This window comes from Ailuropoda melanoleuca, chromosome 10 (genome assembly GCF_002007445.2).
Source record: "Ailuropoda melanoleuca isolate Jingjing chromosome 10, ASM200744v2, whole genome shotgun sequence".
Lineage (NCBI taxonomy): Eukaryota > Metazoa > Chordata > Mammalia > Carnivora > Ursidae > Ailuropoda > Ailuropoda melanoleuca.
In genome coordinates this window covers 72,530,448-72,553,051 of record NC_048227.1, presented here as the reverse complement: position 1 = coordinate 72,553,051, position 22,604 = coordinate 72,530,448, and the positions used below count along the sequence as shown (strand labels likewise).

The 22,604-nt window shown below is 43.4% G+C and overlaps 1 protein-coding gene across 8 annotated transcripts in view; it reads right to left on the bottom strand.

Moving 5' to 3' along the window:
- The window catches only part of TPD52L1 (TPD52 like 1), a 93,005-nt gene that overhangs the window by 12,100 nt on the left and 58,301 nt on the right, over positions 1-22,604 (bottom strand). For all 8 annotated transcript variants that reach the window (XM_019795142.2, XM_011219604.3, XM_019795141.2 and 5 more), the window contains 3 exons: positions 21,186-21,301; positions 11,217-11,365; positions 581-682 (listed from right to left, as the gene is read on the bottom strand). In XM_019795142.2, coding sequence (XP_019650701.1) covers positions 581-682; positions 11,217-11,365; positions 21,186-21,260 — 326 coding nt within the window. In that variant the 5' untranslated portion in view covers positions 21,261-21,301. The remainder of the gene's footprint in view (positions 1-580; positions 683-11,216; positions 11,366-21,185; positions 21,302-22,604) is intronic.

The following is a 22,604-nucleotide window of genomic DNA, read 5'->3' as shown; positions in this document are numbered from 1 at the left end:
AGCCTATAGTGAGGATATTCGGTTCTCAGTTCAAAATCTTGATGCTCACCCTAACTTTATATAATATTGAAATACTGAAAATAACCGAAATGAGCAAGGACTATATACTACAGTACCTTTCTGTGGAATAAAAGAATAAATATGTATGTATCTAGCATAGAAAAAATACCCTAGATGGATGTGTACAAAAATGTAACCTAGAATAGCTTATCAGGGCATATTCCACTGAATGCACATTTTAACTTACTGTTTAAATTTTAATGAATAAAATTCAGTATGTGCTGCATTCTTCTGAAATCCCCCCTTATTACCAGTAATTAAAGGAGCCCTGGATCTTCTATTTTACTAGGTCACGTCCTAGCGGAAAGGGCATGTTTGGGACCAGGCTCATGAAGCAGACCAGCAGGCAGAAAACTCTTCATTATAAAAACTGACCTCCGTCACCAATCACTATCAGCCGCATAACATGTGAATCCAATTAAAGAACAACACACGAGGAAGACCAGCCAATAGAGAAAGCTCCCCTTCCCTCAGGAGGCCAAAGGCCAAGCAGCGTCCCCATGGTTCTCTCCCACAGTACCTCATGTCTCCAAACTTCTTGCTGATGGCCGTCCCAACATTGCTGAAAGCCGCGGTTGCCTTCTGCCCTGCGTGACTCAGGGTTTCGTGTGTTTTCTTGTAGCTGCAAGTAAAACAGAACAGTAGAAACATAGTTCATACGTCACGATCACCCACAGAACATTCGCCATCTTTCTCCCTCTTTACTTTGAAAATTCTTTTTCTAAAAAGCTTTAGGAAGACGCTGATCCAAAGAAGTCAGTGATTCTATTCTCTGGGGATGATGGGTTGGCCGCTGCTCATGGCTGGGAACCTCAGACCATTAAATCTGAATTCAGGAAAAATATTCATACGCAAGTGTAATGTGCAGATCAGATGCGTACTCACAAACAGAAATGCTCTGACCGCAGTTATCCTTAAGGAAGTGTGTGTTTTAACACTATGAGGAAACACTCACAAAGAAACAGTTATCAAAGGTAACACAGAAACTAGAAAATGCGTGTATCAATGGGAAGATTCAGCTTGCACTGTTCAGGGGTAAAATATACCAGAAAAGGGCAAAATATAACTAGTATTTCTCTTATCTTTCTAATATTTATGGCTGGGAACAAGAAGGGCACATCATCTTAAGAGAATATAGTGACTTTTTTCAAAGCAGTTTTAGGAATAAAATGAAGCAATTGTCTGTTTGTCGTCCTATGTTCCCACTAGACTGACTCCTTCAGCACTCGGAGACAAGGTCAAAGTCCATACAACGGGCCTCACGATGATCTTCCACAAGCGGGTCCTCTCGCCCTTCTCTTGCCTTTGCTCACACTGCTCCCGCCACTCAGACCTCCCGGGCCGGTCCCCTGACATGCTAGGCCCCACCCTGCCTCAAGACCTCCGCTCCAGCCGCTCCGCCACAGGATCCCATCACATCTGGCCAAAAAAAGGGTTTTGTTGTTGTAAATGCCCCACTTTGAAAAATTAGTAAGACTGTGAAAGCCATCTTTTGCTGTCGATCACGCCCAGAGATCCCTGAGGCCTTGGCCAAGTGGGTGTTAGCAGAATAGAGCTGGGCTGGAGTGGGCGGGGGGCGGGGAACAAGGGTAGAAAAGGGAACCAAGGAAAGGCGAGGGAAGAACGAGCATTGAGCATCCAACCAGCACTGATTCTGTACGGCCTGAAAGGGGCTCAAGGTAAAGTAAAGAAAGACCTTGCAACATCTGTGACCTTTGCGTGAGGCTGGGACCAGAGACTCGATCGAGAATTCTTTCTTGTTTTGCTCCTGCATTTCTACAGGAATTTCCTGCAACTGGAGCAAGTATTTAATTTCCTTGCAGACTGTTCCCTATAGTTTAACTTTATATATTTGAGAATGCTTCAAATTGTGAGATGAGGTGACTTTTGAACACTTGTGTGTATATCACATTCTGAACTGTACGGCTCAATTTCAAAACAGCTAGCCAGGGAGAAGAACGTCTAGGAAGCAGTAAGCCATTCTACACTGTTCTAAACACACCCCTCTAGAACAATGTATGGTGGCTATACACAGACATCCCACTACTTTAGTGAAGTCTTGGTGACGTTAAGTCCTCACCGTGAAAAATGCAACTCTATACCTATGTGAAATTTCAAAGTTTAAAATCAACCATATGGGGAGCTTGAAGGAGTGTGGAAGAGAGATTTTTAGGACTGTTGACTTTTTTATTTTTAAGATCTTATTTATTTGTCAGAGAGAGAGAAAGAAAGCGCACAAACAGGCGGAGTGGCAGGCAGAGGGAGAAGCAGGCTCCCTGCTGAGCAAGGAGCCCAATGTGGGACTGGATTCCAGGGTCCTGAGATCATGACCTGAGCGGAAGGCAGATGCTTAACCGAGTGAGGCCCCCAGACATTCCAGGACTGCTAACTCTTTATTTCTGAGAATTACATAATGTTAAATCTGGAAGGCACTAGAGTCCAATTTCTTCAAACTCCAGGTGATGGGACGGAGGCCCAGAAGAACTGTGTGACTTTTTATTTTATTTATTTATTTAATTTAATTTTTTTTTAAGATTTTATTTATTTATTTGACAGAGAGACAGCCAGCGAGAGAGGGAACACAAGCAGGGGGAGTGGGAGAGGAAGAAGCAGGCTCCCAGCAGAGGAGTCAGATGTGGGGCTCGATTCCAGAACGCCAGGATCACGCCCTGAGCCGAAGGCAGACGCTCAATGACTGAACCACCCAGGCGCCCCCCGTGTGACTTTTTAAAGACAGAGACGGGGCTAGGACTAGTGTGCCTGCCTTCCTGCAGAACGTCGTCTTGCCTTGGAGATGACAGACATTTGAAGGCGAGTTAGGTCAGCTGTCTATAGCTCCAGTTTTTGTGGAGAAAAGTACTAATACTGCATTGTAAGACTTCTAAGGTGTGCCTCTTTCCCCACATTTTTATACTTCTTCTCCCTAGACTAACAACCGCCTTTCTTAAAAACACTTACTAGCCATCCTACATACATTAGAGACCAATAATTGAGGGAAAGAGATTTAGAACGGGGGAGCAACAAGAGGGTGATATGTGAAGAAGTGGTTTCCCAGAACAAAGGAATGGGGGATCCCATGAGAACTAGGCTATGGGCCTCAGAGCACTTAAAAGCTCTAAGAAGCGCTACTCACATCAGTGTGAGCCCAGGGTCCCTCCGGAGCTGTGTACCACACACACCCTATAACCTCACACTGCATTCTCACTGGACTCGATCTTAAAACTGAAAGAAGTCACACACACCCTTATCTAGAGGATAGGCGCCCACATCTTGACAAAAGACCCTCCGGACAGGCCACTGGAAACCCTGAAGGATGTCGTGGTATTTACATCTTAACTCCCTTTACCGAGCCACGGGATTCTGTATACAGTCCGGACTCCTAATCCTCAAAACTGGTTTTCAGCCCTACCATATAAAATTACATTCAATAATATTCAAATAATGAAAAGCAACTTAAACACCAACCTTCCGATTGACCCGACAACCTCGTAATTTAAATGGAAACGGTATTTAGCATTTTAGATGATGTCTCTTATTTTAAGCTAAATATAAAGTTACACCATTGCTGAGTTACGTCCTTGATGCCGCAGGAGACAACACATTCTCCCGAAACAAACGTCAACATGTTACCGGACCCACAGCTTGCTGTCAGTTGTGCACCGGGAGGCCGAAAGACGGGAGCAGGTGCTCCCCAAGTCTGCACTATGTGCCTTTCCTCTGTGTGCCCATGATCCACTTGGCACAGCTCTTTCTGAACACGTTTCACTATGCTGCAATGACGGTTTTCGAGTGTCTCTGTGACCTGCCTGCACTTCCTGAGGGCAGGGCTGCACCTCGTTCATCATCCCCGTGTCCCCGGGGTCTGAACACGCCAGAGCAAGAGCCACAGGAGGCCAGAGGAAGGAAACAGAGCCCAGGCTGAAGGCCAGACTTCAGCTACGGATACAGAGTCAGGACTGCGGCATGCGGCTCCCAACTCTGGAGAAGGGCCGTGGAGAGGGGGCGAGGGGAGGGGACTTGGTCCTCCTGGGCTCTAAAGCGATTCCAGCCTTCAGCAGCTTTGTAGGAACCCGCGGTTCCCAACAAGCCTGGACTCTGGTCCAGGGCTGAAACTTTTTGTTTGGTAGCAAACAGAAGCTCACACTTACGGCGTATTTATATGCATTAACTCATTGAAGACTTCTTACTGGGAGATTTTTTATTTAGGGTATAAGTAAACTTTCTAGTTTTCAATGAAAGTCAATGGGAACACAGGCTTTACTTTTCAGAGATCCTTTGGCTACAATGGATAGCCTTTTTTTTCCAGCTTTACTGAGGTATGAATGACAAAACTGTAAGATATTTAAAGCGTACACCGTGATGATCTGATATACATTTACATTGTGAAAGATTCCTCCCACTTAGTTAATTAACACATCCATCACCTCCCATGTTTTTATATATATTTTGGTGAGAATATGTAAGTCCTACTCCCTTTGCAAATTTCAATTATACGGCACTGTTACACATTAGATTCTCAGACTTTTATTCATCTTATAACTGGAAATTTGCATTTACCAGCCTTCCCCTAATTTCCCCCTCTCCACTGCCCCTAGCAACAACCCTTCTACTCACTCCTTCTAAGAATCTTACTTTCTTAAAAAATTTTTTTTTAGATTCCACATATGAGTGATGCCATGCGGTATCTGTCCTTCCCTGACTTACTTTGCTTAGCATAATGCCCTTGAGATTTGTCCATGCTGTCCAAAGGCAGGATTTCCTTCTTTGTCATGGCTGAATGATATTCCATTGTGTATATATATATGCCAGATCTTTTTCTTTTCTTTTTTTTTTTAAGATTTATTTATTTATTTTGAGAGAAAGACAGAAAGCAGGGGGGCAGAAGGAAAAGGAGAGTCTCAAGCAGACTCCCTGCTGAGCATGGAGCCCAATGCGGGGCTCGATCTCAGGACCCTGAGATCAGGGCCTGAGCCAAGACCAAGAGTTGGACGCTTAACTGAAGGAGCCACCAGGCGCTCCGAGGCCACATGTTCTTTAAGGAATGGATAGCATTTACTGGCCAGAACAGGTGAGCTCTTGGGCCACCACACTGACTAGGGGATGTTCAGTAGGGAGAGGTGAGGTCCTCTGCAAACCAAATAAAAGGCATCCAATTGACTTTTCATGCAGTTCATCTTGTCATGTCTTACTGATCCAAAAGTAGTGTTAATAATCAAAAGAAGAGAGCATGTCTTGTAAAATGTTCTGACTTAAAGCACTTTTTTTTTTACATACAAATAGAAGAATTAAAAATTTAAAGTCTTTTTACAAGAAGATATTTTATAGCACAAATACATTTTCTGTTATGGGATTTTTAAGAAGATTATTATTTTAACAGTTGCCATGCAGCATCTCAGCAAAGACACTGAAGTATTTAGGCTTATCTTCTTCCGAGGATTCCCTACACGTTACCAAAAGAGATTTACCACTTGAACCTGGAAAAGAAGAGTCTGCTTCCTGTTCTGTGTGATCAGATGAAAGGCAAAAGGTAAGCAGAATAAACAGCTGTCTGAGAGATTGACTATGTGTGTCTTTTGAAATTAGGCCTTTAATCTTCACTGGCCCGTCCCAAGACCACGGTGCTACAACAGGCTCCTCATAAAAACAGAGGTAACAATCATTACTGACTATCATGGTTTGGAAGTCTTAGAAGCACAAAATCAAAGAATAAGTAAATAATAAACTAAACTTCAATTTTCAAGCACTGCACATTTTTTTTTTAATGCTGCATTTTACTCCTCTTTATAAGAATGAAGTTATTAATTGTTCCAAAGGATGGAATGGTTTAAATTCCTTCCCAAACCTTCTCCCCTTGGCAGGCCTACCATTTGGTCTGTGGTACAGCTCAGAGGGGTTTATTAGTGGAGAAAGGTCATGGGTAAAGGTTGAACACTTATTAAATGAAGCCTCTCAGTTTGAACAGCCCATGAGAACGTTGCATTTCTCAATTCCTAATCCTTCTACCTACAGAAGATCCTGAATTTCTCCTCCGGTGGCCTCCCTACCTCTAACACTCCAAAGTCTCCCACGGCCCCATGCCTATTTAAAGTCTAAAGACAACACAAAAAAGCTGCAAAGAACAAACAACAAAAACCCCTTAGGACAACAACAAATAAAAGGAGGTAGAAAGAATTTTTGGTGTGTGTTCTCAAGTCTCTCGAATCAAAGTGAGACAAAACTATGACAAAAACAACAGCAACAAACCCCGAATACAGATGATCTTTTGACCCGCTACTGTACGGTTAGCTTTCCATAAAGGAGACAATTTCATTCAGTATGCTGTGTAATTATTTCTACGCATTCAGTCCTACTCCTACTTGAATCCTACCACAGGCTAAAATATGCCAAGATCCTTCATTAACATATCATAGATTTTCTTTTCAGTATAAATCAAACTAAATAGGTCATGATTGCTTAATCAGTATGCAAAGTATTGCCTCTGGGAATCACCTTCAGTCCTCAGACAGCTAAAATTCTTTTCACTGCTTTGAAATTTAATTCTACCCAACCGAACCCCACCCAGCTCCTCATTCCCTCACATCAAAATTTTCATCCTATGAGGTGTAGATCTTGTCCTAGAATGGGTATCCTGGCGCTAACGGCAGGGATTCAATTAATTCAAGGGGGAAACAGATTCTGTAACCAAGCCCCCCACCCCCACCATGCGATGAAGGCTTTTCCTCCTCCCTTGGCAGCCAAGAAAAGAGGGTGGGAGAAAGGTGCGCTCCCGGAATTATGTTACTGATATACTTATGCCTCCCTCTTAAGAAAAGGACTGATTCTTCCTTACAAAGGAAGGCTCACATCATTCCTAAAAGAGTGAGGAATCCATGATCATCCACATTTATTAATTAATCTCCGTGGAACTCTCATGTAGTCCTGTAGCTTCTAATGACATCAAAATGCAGATGACTCCCCATGTTTATTTCCATCCTGACTCTTCCTCCCAGTGGCCCTCTTGACATAGAAACCTGTTTGTCACCAAAACGGAATTCTTGGGTCTCCCCACCAGACTTGTTTTCTAGAACAGCAAACAGGCCTACGAAGTATCAGACACTGTTCTGCCTGCTTTACAAATAATAGCTCATTGAATCCTCATTACGTATGACAGGTACTAATATGCTCTTATCTCACCGATGCTGGAGACCTAGATTTCAATCCAGGCAACTGGAGTCCACAGCCCATGGGCTCAGCCATGACGCGTGTAATGCCCACTGCTATAAACAGTCCCAATGCTCAACTAGCTGCCCGTGTCAAAGACCCGACAGTCACGTTTGATCAGTCTATTTGCCTCCTCTCCCACCCCCAAACCTTTGGGAAATTCCTCTGGCCTGGCCTCCAAGTCCCATCCCCTCTCTGTCCCTCACTATCATCACCAACGTGGACTACTGCAATAGTCTCAGAAATGATTTTCTGGTCTCCACCCCTGCCCCTCCGCATTCTGTATAACACAAAGTAACCAGAGTGATTTTTTTAAAAAAGGTGAATCTGAACAGATTACTTCCCGCTTCAAATCCTCCAGTGGCATCTGGAGCCCTTGGAATAAGATCCCCAGTCCTCCCCACGGTCTGGGAGGCCCCTGAGGCCCCAACTTCCACCCTTCTCACTACACTGCAGACACCACCCTTTCTTTGGACTCCTGACGCCTGCAAAACTGCTTCTGGCCTTGAGGTCTTCGCAGCAACTTTTGCCTCAACCCCAAAGCTCTCCCCTACATCATCACAAGATGGGATCCTTCTGGTCCTTCTGGTAACCTCCCAGGACAGCACTAGGACAGGCCTTCCCTGACCGGGATTCCGTCACAGTGGCTTCTGCTCTCTCCTCTAGCCTGTCACCTGTGCTGTTCTCATCCTAGTACTTCTGACAGCTTCTCCTGCAGTTGCTTTGTTATGGGTTTCAAGCTCTTTTCTCTCTCAACACTCTAAGAAGCTAGGAACTTTGTCCAGCTTGTTAAACCCACACCCCGAGGGCTTCAATTCACTCCTGGGTAGTAACAACTAATAGTAGACACACGTTAAGACATGTTGGGTAAATGAACTGTCACGACCCCTTTAATGGCTTTCTAGTGCCTGTGGAATAAGAATAACGCTATTAACAGATACCACGAGGCCCTGTGCAAACCCCCTGCCACTTCTCCCTGTTGTCTCCACAACGCTAATGAACTGGACTGCTCTCCCAGGGGAGAGGGAGCCTTCTCTCCTTCCGGCCACCACCAGGTTGTGCCCCTCCCCAGGAAGCTCCCCCCAGGAGGCTCCCCCTGCCCCTCCTGGCCTGATGATATTTCCACTCATCCATCAGAGCTCTGTGGAAACATCCATTTCCTGCCTTGAAAACCCTTCCCTGAGACCCCAGGCAAGGTTCAAACTCCTGCTTCATACATAACACTCTTATTTTCCTTCACATCACTCTTCACACTTCCCATTTAACTGGTTATTTGGAATAACTTGTAAAATACACAACAAAAAACCAAACTCTGTTTTCCTGACTAGTCTTTCAACTCCATAACCCTAGGGAATAAATCTATTCATTCGACAAAAAGCTTGATACTAACTAGAATGCCAGACTACAAAACCAACTTGTTTTGCAAACATGAGAAACCCAGAGACGATATATTCTCCCGTGTGGGAAGAGGCTACCCACCCTCCGTGAACTTGCTCACTCTAATTCCCTGTCTCCGACGACTGTGACTCTCTCCCCGCCCTCTCCCCTCAGACTGAGGGCAAACGTGACGTGCCCTCTGCCCAGATAGGGGCTGCTCCGTCCCTCCCTTCAGCAACGGGGGGCGCCGGAGTGGTCCTGCCCTCTGTTTGCTTAGCTCACTCCTACAGTGTGGACAGGGAGGCCAAGCGGAAAGATCTGCCTGGCTCTTACACCCCAGAAGGAAGTTAGATCAGTGTGACAGGTGGTGCCCAGGACCAGGATACTGGAGCTCATCCCGCCTCACTCTGTCAGGGCCATGGTGTGGTATAAGCCAGAAGACGGAAGCCAGAACTACGGACAAGGAAGCTCATTTCATAGTGTGGGAATATAAACACCAACGTGCAGTCTCTTACTGTCTTCCACAACTGTCACTATCGGGTTGAGGAAGGTTAATTTGCCTCTGGCTCCATCCTGCCCACTCTGGGCTGTGCTCTGATGCTGTCTTGATGAGCCCTTGGGGGACGCAAGCATAGCAGCAGACAGGACTATGAGGCTGTGATGGGGGAAAGAACACTCTCTTCTACATGGAATCTAGGGGAAGGAGAGTGGGGAGACGTCAAGCTCCTCTTGGATGGAACTCCATACGAAGGGCACCTTCACTGAGGTCTTAGGGCTTAGTTTTCAGTAACCAGCAGGCGAAGCTGGCGGCCAGCAAAACCGAAGTCCTTGCTGTCCATCGCTGGTACTTATCCTACTGCCAGGCCTACCTATGTCTGGGAGAAAAGTACCTGCCAAGAGAAAAATTGATTTCCACTAAAATATTAGGAACGTAATAACTTTACCATCCAATGGATAATGCCAGGGAAGAAAATGCATAACACAAAGACAAAAATTGGGGCTAATGTCAGGGCCAGGGATAGGAACTTTCTCCGTCGGCCTCTGCCCCCCACTCACAAAAAAATAAAAATTTACATCGTGAGGCGGACACCTTCTTCTCTTGATACAAGAATACCTGGCAAGCAAAATATTCTAAATCATTAGAAAAGCACTACAATAGTTGAATATCTCATGTAACTTAAAAAGTAATCCAATAGAAGTGTGATTCTAGAATACCCCAAGTTATTCTGTATCTTGCCTAATATCAGACAGAAAGATAATGGGGAAGCCAAAACCATTTCTGGTGATGGGAACAGGAAAAACTCATTTTCCTTGTGTCTCCTTTGCTCTCGGGCCGACCACCACACGCACAACACATCTGACACCAGACGCCAAGCAATTCTGTGACAATAGCTGGGTGTCCCAAAATTTAAGACACTGCATACCTGGAGATAGTGTCAGCTCCCACAGGTGAAGGGCTCAATCTTACAAGACCGCCCCCCTCATCCCACTTCAGATGCCAACAGCAAGTCCAGGTTATCACCTGTGTGCTTCTGACCGATGGGCAATAAATCAAAGGTTCCCATGACCTCCTTCTCAAGTTTGATTAATTTGCCAGAGTGGTTTACAGAACTCAGGAAAACGGTTTCCTTACTAGATGACCGGTTTCTTATAAAAGGATATGACAAAGGATACAGACAGGGCTAAGTATGTGGGGAAGGCTGTGGGGCTTCCATGCTTTCTCCTGGTGCGCCCCTCTCCCAGCACCTCTCTGTGCTCATCAGCCCAGAAGCTCTCTGGACACCATGTTTTGGGGATTATTATGGAGGATTCATCATATATGTATGTCCAGTCATTAACTCCATTTCCAGCCCTCTCTCCCTCTCTGGAGGATAGGGCATAGCGCTGCAAGTCCAAGCTTCTAATCATGGCTCAGTCTTTACGGTGACCAGTCTCCCATCCCAGAGCCACAGAGAGTCACCTCATTAGAACAAAGGATGCTGCGAACACCTTGGAAATTCCAAGGGATTTAGGGACTCTGTGTCGGGGACAGAGAGCAATACACACACACACACACACACACACACACATTTTTCTAGTATCTCACATGGCCTTAGCCCAGCTCTAAGTATTCTTTAGAGTAGAAGGGATGACAAGCACATCCCCAAAGTACAAGCATTTCTTTTTCAATTAATGGGCAACAAGTCTGCCCTAAAACAGCCAACTATTTGGTATAGAAACTGAAAATCTGTAGTGAATGCCAAGTTCTCTGAGGAATAAGCACCTGTCCCTTTAGAATCATATGAGAAAACATAAAGAAAAAACATCTATTTAACAAATGTTTAAAAACATATAAAACAGAGAAAAATACAAACCCGTAAAAGTCGTCCAGTGAACAGTTTAATTTCATGAAGCTACTTTTTAGAGTCTGAATCATGCATCGTATTTAATCATTATTCGTATTATTCATATTTATTTCTAGAGAAAATATTTTTCCTAGCCACAAGTACCAAATCAGCCTTATAGAAAGAAAAAAAAAACCCAGAAGAGGTGAGAGACAGCAGTAAGTGATTTTTTAAAAATTCTGTTGATAGACTTACGCGGTCGTGGTCTGCACATCGTGCCAGCTTCTGCTGAAATTCTGTTTTAATTCATTCATCAGGTTCATGCCGAGTTTTTGTTTTATCTCAACCAGATGCCTTTCTTTCGCTGATAAAACTTGCCGTAAAGTTGTGATTTCGTCTTCTAGCTACAGGTGGGAGGGAAAACGGTGTGGGAAGACGTGAGTGCAGCTGAGACACACACCTGCAAAGCGCTCGGTGCCCCAAAGCAGCCCTCTGCACCATCGTGTCACCAGGCCCAGGCTCACCTATCCTCACGCACCCCACAGAGATGACAATTGGATATTTTACAATAGAAATAGATTATTTTAGTTTTAATGATTACAAAAGTAATCACTGCTCCTCAAAAAAAATTCACTCAAACAGCAAAATATAAACAAAAATGATTACCTATAATCCACTAGGAAATAGCTGCCACTTAATTTTTTGGCTTCTCGTCTTACAAAAAAAATTTTTTTAACGCAGGGCTTGAACTCACAACCCTGAGATCGAAACCTGAGCTGAGATCAAAAGTCAGATGCTTAAGCAATTGAGCCACCCGGGGGCTGTTTTTTCTAATATTGTACATAGATATAGTTTTTGAACAAAAAAATTGGTTTTGTACTGTATGCCTTTCTCCTATAAGCAACTTCAAGTGTCACTGGTCAGTACCGTGTGCTTATTTTTTGCCCATCACACAGAGCTGCACTGCAGAAGGCACAGACTGGGCATACACTGTGGTTTTGCCATGCTAGTGCCTCAGGAGGGGACGGACAAGGGAGGAGAGGATGTGTGTAAGAACATGATTTGCGTGGCTTTTTCTTTTTAGCCATGTATTAACATGGAATTGATGTATGCCCACATTTATTTTTTTAATTATTATTCACATATAATGTATTATTTGTTTCCGGGGTACAGTCTGTGACTCATCAGTCTTACACACTACACAGCGCTCACCACAACACATGCCCTCCCTAGTGTCCATCACCCAGCCTCCCCCTCCTCCAACCCCCTCCCCTCCAGTTTGTTTCCAGACATTAAACAAAACCTCAGTTTGTTTCCTGAGATTGAGTCTCTTACGGTTTGTCGCCCTCTCTGGTTTCATTTTGTTTCAATTTTTTCCTCTTTTCCCCTATGATCCTCTGCCTTGTTTCTTAAATTCCACATATCAGTGAGATCATATGGTAATTGTCTTTCTCTGACTGACTTATTTCACTTAGCATAATACCCTCTAGCTTAAAGTGTATATAGTCTGTAAGTTTTGACATGTGTGCTACTCTTGTGAGGTCAACACCACAATCAAGAAAGTGAACATATACATCACCTCCAAGAGTTTTCTAGGTCCTCTTTGTAATCCCTCCCTCTTTCTCCTCCCCCCTCCCCCAGACAGCTGCTGATCTTTCTTGCACTGCACAGCAAATACTCCTTTTTGTGTGGCTCTGTTCATTCAGTCTAATTATTTGAGATTTTGAGACTTATCCATGTTGCTGCACTAACAGGGTTCTTCCCTTTTTATTGAAGAGTCGTATTCCTTGTATGGACAGTTTTTTACCTATTTACCTGGTGAAGGACATTTGGGTTTGGCCAATGCAAATAAAGCTGCTATGAACACTTAGGTACCAGGTTATCCCATGGACGTATCTCCTCTTTCCCCTGGGTTAGCAGAAAAGCACATCTGTTCAGCTTCATAAAATTGCTCTTGCACACTATATAAAACAGTATGAGATCCCTCAAAAAATTAAAAATAGAACTACCATACCACCCAGCAATTTTCCTTCTGGGTATTCATTCAAAGAAAATGAAAACATTAACTCAAAAAGATACACACACACCCACGTTCATTGCAGCATTATTTACAATAGCCAAGATATGGAAACAGGCTGAGTGTCCCTTGATGGATGAATGGAGAAAGAAAATGTCACACACACACACACACACACATAAACACACACGCAGGAATATTATTCAGCCATAAAAAAAGAAGGAAATGTTGCCATTTGCGACACGGACAGACCTTGAGGGTATTATGTTAAGTGAAATGTTTTTGGACAGAGAAAGACAAATACCATATGATTTCATTTGTATGTGGAATCTAAAAAAAACCAAAGCAAATGAAAACAAGCTAATAGATACAGGGAAGAGATTGGTGATTGCCAGAGGTGAGGGGTGTGTGTTTGGGGTGGGGGGGTTAAATGGGTGAAGAAGGCCAAAAGTTACAAACTTATAGTTATTACACAAGTAAGTCACACACAAAAAACTGCTCTTGCAAATGTAATTTCTAACAAAGCAGCTCTGTAAAATGCCCGGAATTTAGACAGTGTTGCTATAACCTGTGAAAATCAATTTGGAACTCCACAAAGTCTTCGATTCCAATTGTCATATTTTATTCTGTTGGCATATTTTATAATGTATTGCCCTGGTAATACTGCTTAAATTCACATCGTTGTTTTCTGAACAGTATAAATGATTGTGACTTTCTCTGTGAAGCCAGAAGAGAACTATTAGTACTCCCTTAGCATCTCACATGCATACGGGTCATAAAAAGCCTGCCACTTTGACTAGATTTCTTATTTACAAATGTGGCAGCTGTGTCTCACTCCCATTCAGAGTATCGCTCTACTTCTGACCGGAAACCACATTCACACCAACACCACCATGCAAATGTGCTCCTTGGGTTACCAGAGATGCAGCTGCTAGAAAAGCATCTCAAGAAATACAAGTACCTTCGCACAGATCAGCTAATTTACTAGTGCAAGGAAGATGTTACCCCCAAGGTGGACAGATCAGAATAGCGTGGTGAAGCTTTATGGACACAAATAATCGCTTAAGCAAAACGGGCAAAACTTGAAGTCGGAAGCCTCCTCTATACTATGGTAGAAAAGAACAATCTCTTGGAGTTTTTAATATCAGCAAATGTCCTAGCAATCTAGCATTATTCATTTCTTATGTTTATGGGGCAGTTTTCTAATGCTCCCAGAAATCTTTCTAAAATGAATTACACATTCCATAAACATGTTATAGTCAGTAGCACTCTGTCTTTTCTTGATGAGCAGGTCTCCAGTATGCAGACAGAGACTCATTCCTGCACAAGGAGGCTACTCGGGGACCACCGAAGGGGGTCATGCTTTTAGTCTCCCCATTAAATGGAGAACACATGGCTACGTGCTAAACTAAGCCCTCTCTTCTTTTGCGATCGTGTCACATTCCACTTCTTCATCTTTGTCAATCTGTCTTCCTGCATTTATTCTGTGGCCTAGTATTTCTCAAGGTTATATCCCTAGCTCTCTTTCGGTAGCAGCCTTTTATTCTGTAAAAAGACCTTTTCTGCTTTCTTTTGCATAAATAATATGTTTTGAGTGACTGAAATTGCTGGGAGTTTTGGGGTTTTTTTTAATGCATTGGGTATGACTGTGGTTTTCACTGTGTAATAAAAATAATGGGACAACTTTTAACTGGTAGAAAGAACTTGCAGACGTAGAGAAAAGGAAAGGGGCTTAAACATCAACCTCATATCGATGGGACCCTAGAAATTTATTCAAAATTGGCGGGGGGCAGTAGGAGATTCATTCGTTATTTGAGGGAGGTAAGGAATTCATAGTTTTCTAATGAAAACCTTGATTCCCCAAAAGTGAAGTGACCAATTTACTAAACACCAACCTAAAGAAAGAACAACGAAGTTCTACGCATAATATTTTAAACATGGAAGCACACATTAAAAAGCATTTGTAAGGACCAGACTTTTAACGACGGAAACGTGAACTTGGTTACTCAATTGGGTCTACTCTCAGGTTCTTTAATGAAATTCTCATCATTTCAATGAAATGTTGAGACTCACACTTCTTGAAGCTTTTGGTATATTTATCAGTGATCTAAATGTGTGCCAAGAAACCTATAAGCAAATCCAGAAATTGAAAAAACACATAATCTTAAATTGTATTAGCTTGCAAGAACGAAAATGAGAACCACGTCTCTTTCCACGGAGCAGAGAGTTCTGCCCACGGCAAAGTCTTTAATCACAAATATTTTAAATGATGCTCATGGTGAGAGTGCACCCTCGTTGGACTAATGAGATTTTTTGGTCTAGTTACACCAGTGGTTTTCAATTTCAGTTAACATAAAAGTCACTCACAGGGCATATTTAAAATGCAGATTCCAGATGTATGCCCCTTTTAATGCCCTGAGAGTCTGGTGTCTTCAATCTGGTAGGGTCAGGCTACACACATTAACAAGGGCTCCCAGATACTCTGAGGCAGGTGGTATATGGAAACCCGATATCATAAGTATCTCTTTTGGGGATGAGGTGGAGTGCACCTACGTCATTAACTAAAGTATTTAATATATCCTTTCCCCTTTAATTTAAATTAATCATTTCTTTATTATAAACTAATAGTCTGCTTCTTTGGTCTCTTGACTCCCTAGAAGATCTCCTTGTACGACCAATATTTATGCCTAATATTAGATATTTAAACTTGGTTATTTAAGTATGCATTAACAGGCATATAACAAGTGTCGGTGAGGATGTAGCAGAATTGGAACCCTTGTACACTGCTGGGTAGGAACGGAAAATGGCTCAGCCTCTGTGGAAAGGAGTCCGGTAGCTTCTTAAGAAGTTAAACACAGAATTACCATATGACCCAACAATTCCACTCCCAGGTATATTCCCCAAAGAATATAAACAAATACATGTATACACACGTTCCTAATAGCACCTTTCACAATAGCCAAATGTGAAAACAGCCAAAATATCCATCAAAGAATGAACAGATAAACAATTGCAGTATACACAAAAAATGGAGTATTATTCAGCCATAAAAAGCAATGAAGGATTGAGACATGCTACAACATGCATGAGCCTCAAAAACAACAGGCTAAGTGAAAGCCAGACATGAAAGGTCATCTATCATATGAAATACACAGAATAGTACATCCATAGATACAGAATACAGATGAGGAAACGGGCAGCAACTGCGTGACGAATATGGGTTTCTTTCCGGGGTGCTGAAAATAGTTAGGAACTACAGGCGGTAGTTACACAACCTTTTAAGTATACTAAATGCCATTGAACTGTTCACTTTAAAACAGTTGATTTTATATTAAAATAATTAATATTATACCTCAATAAAAAATGCAAAAAAAATAATCTGAATTAGCTAATGAATTACCTTCAAAATGAAATTTATGTTAGAAGATTGAAAATTTACTTTCCTATTTTATCTGCTAGATTGCATAAAATAGCTAACATATCTGGGCAAAGAAATCTTTCATAAACTATTAAATCATCAGTATGATGCTTAGGAATAAGAGTATTTGGTCTCTTGCATACACTGCTTCAAGACCAGCCTCCTCTCCTGGCTAATCATGACTTTGACTCCTAAGAACTAAGATTAAAATCCAGATAGCACTTGAGAGAGTGCAATGGTTATTTTTAGGTGTCAACTTGACTGGGTCATGGGATGCCCAGCCATTTGGTCAAACATCATGCCTCGTGTGCCCCTGAGGGTGTTTTTGCATAAGATTAACAACTTAATTGGTAGACTGAGTAGAGCAGATTGTCATCCCAAGGTGGGTGGGCCTTGTCAAATTAGTTGCAGGCCTAAATAGAACAGAAAGGCTGACCTTCCTTCAGTTAATAGGGACTCTTCCTGCCTGGCTGCCTTTGGGTTGGGATATTGTTTTTCTTCTTCCTTCAGATTTAAACTGTAATATCAGCTGTTCTTAGGTCTTGAGCCTATGGGCCTTCAGACTGGAGCTATACCATCAGCTCCCCTTGGTCTCTGGCTTGCTGACTGTACATTCTGTGATTGTCAGCCTCCAAAATCACATCAACCAATTCCTTGTAAAAATCTATCTATCTATCTATCTATCTATCTATCTATCTATCTATCTATCATCTATCTCCTATTGGCTCTGTTTCTCTGAAGGACTCTACCACAGAAGGGTATTACAATAAGACATTACTGATTATGAACACTTCATTTGTTCACTACTCAGTCCAAAAAGAATGAAGAAGGTCCTGAAGGAAGCAACTAAGAGAGGGAGGCCCAGAGCCTAAGGTACTTCTCTGTAAGTCTATGAGGCAGGTGGCTTGAGGGTACTGTGTTCTTCCTAGGGAGCCACACACCAAAGGAGGGAGAAGGACCCAAAGGGAGATGAAGGGAGCCTGAAAATAGGCTTTGCCTACTTGATCACATTGCCTGGTGTTTTTCCTACTACTAATAATGCTTATTTTTCTTTAGTCGTTTTTCTAGAGGACGGTGGCAGTATTTGATGGTTATATAATCATAAATTTACAGTACTAATGCCAACACTTCATCCTTTTCCAAAGCCTAGGCACGTTATGGAATACAAAGCGTAACATGCAGCTTAGCGAAGTAAAAGTGGAATAGGATGGAAGCCGCACAGAAATAGTGAGCAAGTTTATTCAAAGACAGAGAGAGAGAAGGGCGCCTGGGTGGCTCAGTCGGTTAAGCATCTGCCTTCAGCTCAGGTCATGATCTCAGGGTCCTGGGAACGAGGCCCATGTTAGGCTCCCTGCTCATCGAGGAGCCTGCTTCTCCCTCTGCCCCTTCCCCAGCTTGTGTTCTCTCTCTCTCTCTCTCTCTCTCAAATAAAGTCTTTAAAAAAAAAGGAAAGAGAGAAAAAAAAAACCCAAAGAATAGATGTGTAAAGACCTCAAAAAAGATGTCAGAAGAACAAATAGCTGAAACAAAACAGTATGTCTTTATATATTGGTATGGTTTGTAAGAAAGCATATTCAGCTTCTGAAAAGGTAAATATTTTGGGGGACCTGGTTGGCTCATATGGTAAGAGCATGTGGCTCTCGATCTTGGGGTCATGGTTTCAAGCCCCATGTTGGGTGTAGAGGTTACTAAAAAAAACAAACTTTAAAAAAAAGGAAATTTTTCTTTAAGCTATAAAATAATTCAAGTTCATTATAAATCCTAATTGCGTACCTTCTATACCCAGACCACTGCACCAGATCAGAGGCGATACTGGCCTCACAATGAAGGAACTTTTAAAAATACAAATACTGCATGATCACAATAATAAACTAAAAACCAAATTGTGTAAATAACAGATTGATCTTTTAAAATGCAAACTTCATCTACGATGTCACCTTTTGGACAATATTGATTTATTTTAGGTCTCCTGACATAAGGACAGAACTTCTGTGGCCAGTACTTGGTGGCACACAACAATATGTTATAAGCAGAGTTATGAGTTTGCCCGAAGTATCAGGGCATCCTCATGGGCGTATAAAAAAGAAAACAGAGCAGGATAAAGCAGTTGGCAGACGGGGAGGATCCAGCAGAGTCACGAGACAGTGGGAGAACCTGAGGACATGAGGGAGAGGAGCACACTGGGGAGGAGATGGGGTTCCTGGCACATTCCAAGACCCCTTGTAAGCAAGGGAGTCAGAGATAAGAAGTCCTCGTACACAAAGCTCTTGCTTTGGGTCATGGCCACCAATGACTGCCTGACTCAAAGGCCATCTACTAGGCTGGCCTGTGAGGTGTCCTATGACTCAGGTGGCAAATGGACCCAGTAGGAACTTCTCTGAGGCACAGAGAGGGGTTGCTTGCGACCAGGGGCCCAGGAAGAACGTCTGTGGAGAGCTGAGGAAGTTGGGCTCTCTAAAAGATGTCTCTGGTCTTTGGAAGGCCACTTGTGGGAAGGCTGAGATTGCTCACTGTGTGTCCTTGTTGTAATGAAACATTAGCATCTGAGCTAATCCGAATGCATAGTGATCCGAAAGCACCTGGTTTGGGGTGGGTACGTGAGTGTGAGTGTGCATGCACATGTGTGCGAGCGAGTATGTGTAATGTGTATGCCACTCTGGCAACACACAATACTTCATTTCTGAAGAATGCAGAAATAAGAGATAGGAAGCCCTCTAAAGGATGAGAACATGAATCCTGGTAACTTGAACAAAGTAAGAGGGTCTGGTGTTATTTTCAGAAACCAGGCTCTAGAGTCTTCGTAACGAGGTGTGCCGGAAGCTTAGTAATGTGGCCAAATGAGACAGGAATTCCTGGAAACACCATTGGTTTTTTGTATTATAGGGACACCCACTTAGAACCAAGGCTCACTTTTTCTTGATTAGAAAAGTAATGCATGCTCACTGATGAACGTTTAGAAAATAAAGAACGCACACAAAAAATACACGGATATATGTGTGCATGTATACTCCAGCAGTCCCAGAACCCAGAAAACTCGAGGCATATTCTAAAGTTTGGTTGGCTACAGAGGTTTTGTCTGAACCTAAACTTGCACTATAACAGTGAAGGAATTACATTTTAGCTTAGAATCACTTAGCTTACACAAGTCTGCACAACAGAACTTTTGGACACCACAACTGACAGGAACGAGCTGGTCATGAACCAGAATTCCAGGCCCTAAGAAAACACGGAGCTAGGACATTCTCCTTCATGGCTGACTTCGGACCATGCGTGCCAGCATGTGCGGCCAACCAGAAGTCAACTGGATGGTTCTAGATCAGTGGCCACAGACAGACCCAGCTAAAGAAGCAGGCTACCTGATTTGAGGCACTGTGCTTACTGAAATAATGTCTGCTGTACCAGAAGAACAGCTACTCTTTCATTTTATTTGAAGTTGTTTTTGGGCGTGCTTTGCGCAAGCCCCTGAAAAGTCGTTAATATTATTATAAGCTGTCTTACACAAACACCGCCAGAGCATTAGAGCTGCAGAGCCTGGAGCGGACAAAGCCGGGTGAGGGTAAGGGGAGCTCAAGGCTCTGTCCTCAGCCTGCGACTGAGCCCAGAGCCTTGCTTCCAGCTGGACCAGAGCTTTCTGCCCTCGGATCCAGGGACACAGAATGGGCAGGAACATGGGCCTCAGCCCTCTGTCCCTACTGTTTCTTCTACTTGAAAAGCTCCCTTTCTCCAGTGCTTTCCTCCTGCAACGTAACCACTCATTAGCGAAGTGTTTGAGGGTTGGTGGGTGCTGCAAACAAATGGCTTTAACCAAAGCTGTATCCCCAAGGAGCCAGGCATCCTCCCTGCCTCTAAGTCCAGAGGCCCGCAGCAACTACCCAAGATTTAAGGAAACCTGAATTCATCACAGCATTCCTTTCTGCCCCCAGAGCTTTATTCTTCTGCAAAGGAGTACACAACTTAAGAAATCCAGTTGCTTCTATGACTGACTTCTTCATTACAAAAATAAACCACTTCGAAGTATTTATTGAGCTAAGTTGCTGACCTAAAGCAAGTCCTGCTCTTAAAAAGGAGCTTGCACCTGTACCTATACCAAGGTCTTGGAGGAATCCATCAGGTCTGTAAGTGAGTACTGTTCCCATAATATTGTAAAATTAGAAAGAATAAGAGGTGCAGGGACGCCTGGGTGGCTCAGTCGTTAAGCGTCTGCCCCGCATTGGGCTCCCTGCTCCGCTGGGAGCCTGCTTCTTCCTCTCCCACTCCCCCTGCTTGTGTTCCCTGTCTCACTGGCTGTCTCTCTCTGTCAAATAAATAAATAAAATCTTAAAAAAAAAAAAAGAATAAGAGGTGCATATTTACAGCTACTTGTCGTTGTTGCTTAAGAAACATAACTATGCCTTTTTCTACTATAACCAGTGGGTAATGAAAACTAGCATTACAAAAACACCCTAGAAAAAAATGAATCACCTTACAATATATCATTTATTAAATTTTATTAAATGAAAGACAACAGGAGCGCCTGGGTGGCCCAGTCGGTGAAGCATCTGACTCCTGATTTCAGCTCAGGTCATGATCTCAGGGTCATGAGATCGAGCCCCACATGGAGCTCTGTGCTGGGTGTGGAGCCTGCTTAAGATTCTCTCTCTCCCCCTCGGCCCTGCCTCCCACCCCTGCCGGCGCTCTCTCAATAAATAAATACATGCAAGACAACATAATTATAACACGGGACTTATACAAAACTAACAGTAACTCCTAAGATCCTGAGACAGAACGGCAATAAGATGACTAAACGTACCTGAACTAATTCTGCCTTCAACTCTTCTCTTTCCTCCTCAGACAGCATGCTAGACAAGTCAGCACGGGCTACCATGTCTTCATCTCGTCCTTGCAACGGTTCGGTCTCCAACAAACCTTCAAACAAGATTGATAAAACAGAAAGCAATTTTTAAAAAATGAATTTAGCCAACTTCTCTTTCCACAGTCTGGAGAACTAGATACACTGACAGACCCTCCTGCTAAAAAACAATTAAAAATTCCTGGGGTGCCTGGGTGGCTCATCAGTAGGGCATCTGTCTTCGGCTCTGGTCATGATCTCGGGGTCCTGGGATCGAGCCCCATGTCTGGCTCCCTGCTCAGTGGGGAGCGTGCTTCTCCCTCTCCCTCTGCCCCTCCACCCCCCACCCCCAGCCCGTGTGTGTGCGCGCGCGCGCATTTTTTTTCTCTCTCTCAAATAAATGAATGGAATCTTTAAAAAAATAAATACATGAAATAAAAAACAACTAAAAATTCCAGAAAAAAGCAATCTTTCTAAATGTGTAATGAGCTGCCAAGAAAGTAAAGAATACTAAGAAGCCAAAGAGCTAAGTGAAAGTGGGAAGCCAGAGGTGTAAACAAAAGAAGTTCTCATTAGTTTCACATTTTCCACCAGATGAATTCCAGCTTCGGTATTCACTGTCCCCTGGGGTGCAGGGGGCAGAGGACAAAGCCCAGGGCCACCCAAGGAGAGGGGATCTGTGTCCCCACAGGGCTGCACCCGAGAGGAAGGTGAACTGGAAATCAACACCAGCCCTCCCCACAGGGATCCGTGAGGCCAGCGGCCCTGACACAGCACTGAATGGACAGCAGAGCACGCCTCCCTGAGACCCCTCACCCTGAGCGGGGCTGTGTGTGAGCCGGCAACTTGAATGCACCCTACTTGGGTGGTCCACAGGAAGCTGGAGGTAAGACAGCACTGTCACTGAAATCATGTGGGTAGGAAGCTTGGAGTAGCAGCAGCTGTGAGGAAACATCACAGACAAACTGATGCTGGCGGAGAGAAGCAGGGAAGCGCCTGGCTTCTGGAGGACATCGCTGTGCCACACAGTGACCCCACCCCCGAAGAGTACCACTTCTAACTTGTTATGTGAGAAATACGGCTTTTCGTCCAAAAAAACAGACGTTCCCTAGCAGAGGTCCCTGACATCTGCATAACTCAAAGGCATATGTTCTCTGAAGGATCCAGCAAACAGGCCCCCCATATATGGAAGCTTCATTTAGGACACGAGTTATGACAGAGCTGGCATTTACATACATCTGTGGGGAAAGGAAGATCTTTTAGCACACCGTCCTATCACAAATAGTTATCCATGTAGAAAAGATAAAATTGGACATCTTCACACGATTCAGAAAGATTAAATTACAGGCATTTTAGAAGACAATAAGGTTTATGAATCTC